The sequence below is a fragment of the Brachyhypopomus gauderio genome, chromosome 17, assembly GCF_052324685.1.
Source record: "Brachyhypopomus gauderio isolate BG-103 chromosome 17, BGAUD_0.2, whole genome shotgun sequence".
In the NCBI taxonomy this organism is placed as follows: domain Eukaryota; kingdom Metazoa; phylum Chordata; class Actinopteri; order Gymnotiformes; family Hypopomidae; genus Brachyhypopomus; species Brachyhypopomus gauderio.
Window position 1 is genome coordinate 18430419 of NC_135227.1, and position 6198 is coordinate 18436616.

Consider the following 6198-nt stretch of genomic DNA (forward strand, 5'->3'; position numbering starts at 1 on the left):
CGTCTCCTGGCAGACACGCGCCTGCTTCCCCCCGTAAGGGGAGCAGTGATTCCACACGTGCTTGCCCACTGCCTCTGCCTGTTTAGGGTATGGCTAGAGGACCACAGACGCGCTTGCTCTCAAGGTGTCTCGAGCCGCTGGAATGCATTTTTTGGGGATACCGAAATGGTGACATCAGGTGCAGTAATGGGTAATGAGCAGAGGAGTGAGCAGAGGTCAAAGGAGAGCGAGTCTCCTGCTGTCCTGGGCCCTCCCAGAGTCTGACTATATATATATACAACAGATGACAGAGAGGAGCAGTCAAATCCGTCCAGAGCAGAGCTGACCGCTCTGAGACTTCACGTGAACCAGTGGACTATCGCTTCCATCAGCACAGACGGAGAAAGAGAGTGACCGAGAGAGAGAACCAGTCGTTGAGTGAAGAGGGACAGTAGCTCAATTAAAGAGAGACCTGCCAATTAACAACTAATCGTGAAGATGGGCTTGCTGCGTGTGGAAGATCTGGTAAGTTCTTCACCCCACGTTTGGACTACAGCGCTGATCTGGACTGTTATGTCCACCTGTAGACCCTCATTTGTTGTTATACAAAGTGTATTTGCCTTATTACAATATTATCTAAGAACTTAATTACTCTCAGTCATCTTGCTCTCTCTCTCTCTCCCTCACACACACACACACACACACACACACACACACACACACACACACACACACACACACACACACACACACACTCCTTGTTTTCCTATGCATATACACAAATGTATGCCATAGGTTTACAGAAGGAGAAAGGGGGAAAGAGAGTGAGAGAGAGAAACAGAGAAAGTGAGGGAGAGACAGCAAGAGAGAGAGGGGGAGAGAGTGAGAAAGAGAGAGCAGGAGAGAGTGAGGTGGAGGGAGAGGAGAGAGAGAGAGAGAGAGAGAGAGAGAGAGCAACACATGCTATTACTAAAAATCTCCTGGTGATTAAGTCTGATCTGACATGTCTCAAATAGCTCCACTGCTCTAGGGAACGTCCTCCTATTTTAAACAGTACAAATGAATCCATGAGAATAACTCAAATATTCAAGCACCTCCTCATGCCCCAGTTAGCCAAGCCTATAAACCTGCACTGCCTGGACACTTGAAGTACAGCACATCTACATACAGATTAAAATAGTTTATTTGAGGCTTAAACAAGAGAATCATGGCATGGCTAAATGACTGACAGGTATGTTGTCCAATCACAGGTAACGGGAAAAAGATGCGAGGGGAAAGAGGTGGGCGGGGCCTGTGCGGAGGTGTATGCAGCAGGAGAATATGAAGCGACTGTTAACTGTGAGAAACAGGACGGGACCCAGACGTGTGAGACCGACGGCCACAGCCAGACTGGACCTCAACTCACCCTCAACGTAAGAGCACATACCAGCTTCTCAGTGCAGCTCACTACAGACCCAGTGAGAAATAACAACATACACAAATAAAACCACAAAGGACGCATCATTTCATTACTGAACAGCCATTAGGAATGTATAATCACCAGTGATGCCGGTAACGCGTTACTTAGTAACGCGTTACTGTAGTCGGACTACTTTTTTCAGTAACGAGTAGTCTAACGCAACTACTATTTAAAAACTAGTAGTCAGATTAAAGTTACTTATCTAAAACATCGTGCGTTACTATTTCTGCATTTCGGGGGAACGTAGGTTATATTTATTCATTCTTATTTTTTGGCTACACGTTTCTTACGCGGTTACGTCATCTCTGCTCTGCGGCGCCAAAGTCAGATGGAAGGAGAGGTTCGCCTTTAGCAGCTGGAAATACAGGCATTATTTTGATTTTATTTCGGCTAAGGAAGACAACATTAAGGTCCGTTGTACACTCTGTCCTGGCGACAGAGTGCTGTCTACTTTCAAAAACACAACGTCAAACCTGAAAAAAAAAAAAAAACCGGGGCTTGGCGGCGAACGTAAATTGTTACCGGGCGGGGTGTAAAATTGACTAAATTCAGTATTATATCGCGATCGATCGATCGCCGGTGGTTGGCGCCAGATCGAACTAGTAACTCATTGAATCATAGATGTGGATCAGAGGTAAATAAACTGGATTTTTTTTTCGGCGTGAGATATCGGAAGTGTGGCGTAAGCGTGTGAAGACAGTCAAATGCGTGTGTCTCAATGCGTGACAGTTGGCAACCCTGTAAGTGGGCGGAGTTGAACAGAAAGACTGTCTTATTTATTTATTTAAAAAACATGTAAGCCTATTTCAAGAAAAAGTTTACAAATGCCAGTGTCATTTTTGATGTTCCGGTTAAAATACATGTCAATAAAGTGAGTATTGGCAGAACTGGTAGTCATTTTCATGTTATAGGGGCGGGGGATCAGCCTCTGCTGAAAGTAACTAAAAGTAATCTAACTTAGTTACTTTTAAAAGCAAGTAGTCAGTAACTTAACTGAGTTACTTTTTAAAGAAGTAGTCAGTAGTCAGTAGTCGGATTACTGTTTCAAAGTAACTATGGCAACACTGATAATCACTGTTATAGTAAGATCATGTTTCAGACAAGAATAAAATGGCTTTTTGTTGTTTTCTTGCTCTCCATCTTCTTTCTCTCTTTTTCACTCCCTCTATCCCTCCCTCTCTCTTTCTCTCCCCCTTCTCTCTATCCCTCCCTCCCTCCCTCTCTCTTTCTCTCCCCCTTCTCTCTATCCCTCCCTCTCTCTCTCTCTTTCTCTGCCTCCCTCTCTCTCTCTTTCTTTCTCTCCCTCCCCCTCTCTCTCTCTCTCTCTCTCTCTCTCTCTCTCACACACACACACACACACCTCTCAGGTTGACCAGTTGGGGCACCTGAGGTTGGAGACTGTAGATGACCTGTTCAACATCCTCCAGCTGAGGAAGAGGAGGAGAGAGAGGAAGATCAAATCACAAAAGAAAGAACCTGAACCTGAGATCCTGGTGAGAGAAAGAGAGAAAGAGAGGGAGAGCGTGTGTGTGTGGGTGTGAGAGAGAGAGAGAGAGAGAGAAAGAGTAAATGTTACCACATAACTGAATAAAAACTGATGGTATAACTCTCATACTGCAGCCTGAGACGGTGGATCAGGACATGTTTCTAACAGCTGTTGTGGAAAATAAGATGCTTGTGGTGGAGAAGTACCTGTCTGTGGGTGGAGACCCCAACGCCTGTGATCATGTGAGTCTGCACCGCAGCTCCACACAGTATGATGTCATCCACCTGAGCAGATGAACCTTAACCTTTCATGTCATCGGCAAACGCCTGTGTGATGGAGAGTCACCCAGCAAGCTGTTACAGTACACAGCACGATACGTGACATAAGCATGGAACATCAGTTCACATACTTTCTCTTCCACACGGCACTGGAGTTATCCGTGTTTTGTTTCTCTCTCTCTCTCTCTCTCAGTTCAAACGCTCTGCTCTGCACAAAGCCTGCTTCCACGGGCACGTTGACATCATGAAGAGGCTCCTTGCTGCTGGCGCCTCCATTGAGAACAAAGACAAGGTTAGGGTACCTCAGATCCCAAAGAACGAGTCAGCATGAACTACCCAAATGTTCACTGGGAAAGGGCTGCTAAGCACCCTCCCTGACGGAGTAAACGCCTCTGTCAACAGGAAGCGCTCGCCTGCCTCCTCGTGCTTTTTATTTCCCGGGGCCCTTAATGTGCATGCGCTGTGTTTTTACAACACCTACATCATTACACGATCAACGTGGTTCTCTCTGAGGAACACACACTGCATCACAAGTCCCTTGGCTTTGAGTGTATTTCTTGTCTCTTTATTTCCTCATAATGAACACGTGAACGTTGGTGTGTGTAGCTGGACGCCACAGCTGTACACTGGGCGTGTCGGGGGGGCAGCCTGCCTGCACTGGAGCTGCTACTCAACGAGGGAGGCAAGGTGGGCTCCCGGGACAAGGTGAGGGTGGCCGAGCTACCGGGCCAAACCGATTCACCAAGACACACTGTGAGCGGTAAATGAGATCAGCGCACTGGTGCTCGTTGTGCTAAGCAGAGGCCGAACTGTGTGATTTCAGCTGTTGAGCACACCGCTGCACGTGGCCGTGAGGACGGGCCACTACGAGTGTGCAGAACATCTCATCCACTGTGGAGCAGACATCAGCGCCAGAGACAGGGTAAGACCTCGCCCCGGAGAAGTCAACGTGTGCTTCCTGGGGCCTGGAGGATTGTGATTCGACGATCTTTTGTAGGCTCGTGCGTGGAAGGGGGGGGGGGGGGGGCAGTTTGATTCCCGTGTGGCTTCATTGGTGTGTGTTTTGCAGGAAGGAGACATGCCCTTGCATGACGCCGTAAGGATCAACAGATTCAAAATGATCAAACTGCTGCTGATGTATGGAGCTAGACTGAACGCCACAAATAATGTGAGTTCAGGCGATGTACAGGCACACAGCGGGTGTTAAGCAGCAGGGTGGGCACGCTGCATACTGCATACCTCATACTGCACACTGCATACTGCAGTACATAAAATGAGAGGTTATTATGCTATTTAATCACTGGGGTGCAAAGCATTATCAGCAATTAATGTTGTAAATATGAAAATGAAATAAACAGCAATTTTGGATTTTAGTAACTCTATTGTAACAAGTTGAGATTAACAAAAGCATATATTTAAAATAATCTATATAGGTTTAGACATATTTCAAGCCAGTGGGAAGACAATAACTTGAATTGACTTCTTGTCTAAAGTTTTAGTTTGATTTAATGTTTCCTGCGCACATGCTGCCCTCTGTTGGCCATTACAGATGCTGCATGAGAAAACGTCAGGGTATAATCTAGGAGAGTCATGTAATCAGGGTAGACACAAGGAAGGGGTTAATTAGTCAGGTTGTGAATTAAAAATGAAATAATGTTTTTTGAATTATTTAACATAATAATACCTTTTCTAATTGCTCATTTACTGTGCCTATTGCTCTTCAAAAGAAGGTGTTGCAGGTTATTGTATAATTAATTTATATCACCAGAGTACATCAGCTATTGTGATGGTTTTGAAGAGCCTTTATACAACTAACTTTTATTTTATAACATTATAATTTTTACTATCTTTCCTGTTATTTTTGTAGGATGGAAAGACCCCGATGGAGCTCCTTCTGGCCTGGCAGAACGGGGCTAAAAACATCCTGTGTAACTTTAAAGAGGATGAACCTCTTCCAGGGCAATGAAGAGAGAGAGAGAGAGAGAGAGAGAGAGAGAGAGAGAGAGAGAGAAACAGAGAGCGTGTGAGAGAGAAAGAGTGAAATAGAGAGAGTGCAACAAACGTGTATCATGTTCAGACAGCAGCGGCAGTTACGGTGGGTTTTATTGAGTCTGTACAGGTGAAAAATGTAAACAAATGAAACAGAGAATGTATTTGATTATAATTATTGATGAAGATGAATTAAGAAAATTCCGAGAATGGTCTGTGAATGTGCAAACAAACCACAGTGTTTGAGACTCTTTAGATGTAACATTACTTCCTCATATGAATGTAATGATACATCATGACATTAGTTGACTTTTTAAAATTTCCTTTACTATATTATATGTATTTTGTTTAAGTGAAAGCTTTTGACTTTTTTTTTTAAAGCTTTTGCTATCTTGAGCATGTATGTATGGCTAGTGAACAGGAGAGAGAGAGAGAGAGAGAGAGAGAGAGAGAGAGAGAGAGAGTGACAGAAGGTCAATGCTGGTCTGTGGATGTTTGGTCTGTGAATGTCGGACTTTTGACATGATGCAGATTTTAAAACTGGAATCAGTTATGCAGAGTTTATTGGATGTACAACACTTAATGTACAAAAAAATGTGGACTTTTACTTTTTAAATGCATTTTTGTAATAATTACAATGTGTGCGATTGCATTTTGATTATGCTATAATTTATTGAATTACTTTATATTTTAATAAATCTTTTGCCATATTTTCTTTGAACCTGCTGTGCTTCTTTCTGTACTTGTGCCTGTGGTTCCTGGAATAACGTGTTGTGGTCACGGTAGGCGGGGCCAGACCCACAGGGGAGCCGCCCACTCCACCACACTCCACCTCCCGACCACTCCCACAGTCTAACCCACTTAATTCAGTTATCATCTGCACCTGTTTAAGTCACTAAGTCACTAAGTCACTGTTCAGTTATCATCTGCACCAGTTTAAGTCACTAAGTTCTGCGCATGTTCAGAATCACCACGGCGTTTACTCATCTCACCGTCTACAGTTTCAC

At 44.4% G+C, this 6198-nt stretch overlaps 1 protein-coding gene across 1 annotated transcript; it reads left to right on the forward strand.

Moving 5' to 3' along the window:
- The first annotated feature begins 24 nt into the window (after positions 1-24).
- ankrd1a (ankyrin repeat domain 1a (cardiac muscle)) lies at positions 25-5904 on the forward strand. The gene is made up of 9 exons (XM_076978892.1): positions 25-504; positions 1230-1391; positions 2806-2931; positions 3059-3166; positions 3396-3494; positions 3809-3907; positions 4026-4124; positions 4272-4370; positions 5070-5904. Exons 1-9 carry the CDS (start codon positions 478-480, stop codon positions 5166-5168), a joined length of 918 nt encoding a protein of 305 aa, XP_076835007.1. The 5' UTR covers positions 25-477; the 3' UTR covers positions 5169-5904.
- The last annotated feature ends 294 nt before the right edge of the window (positions 5905-6198 follow it).

Excerpts from the sequence above, each read along its gene's own strand:
- ankrd1a (XM_076978892.1), top strand. The coding sequence starts at position 478 with ATGGGCTTGCTGCGTGTGGAAGATCTG. Across the intron at positions 3,908-4,025 it reads AGGTGGGCTCCCGGGACAAG|CTGTTGAGCACACCGCTGCA; the intron begins GTGAGGGTGGCC and ends GTGTGATTTCAG. Across the intron at positions 4,125-4,271 it reads ACATCAGCGCCAGAGACAGG|GAAGGAGACATGCCCTTGCA; the intron begins GTAAGACCTCGC and ends TGTGTTTTGCAG.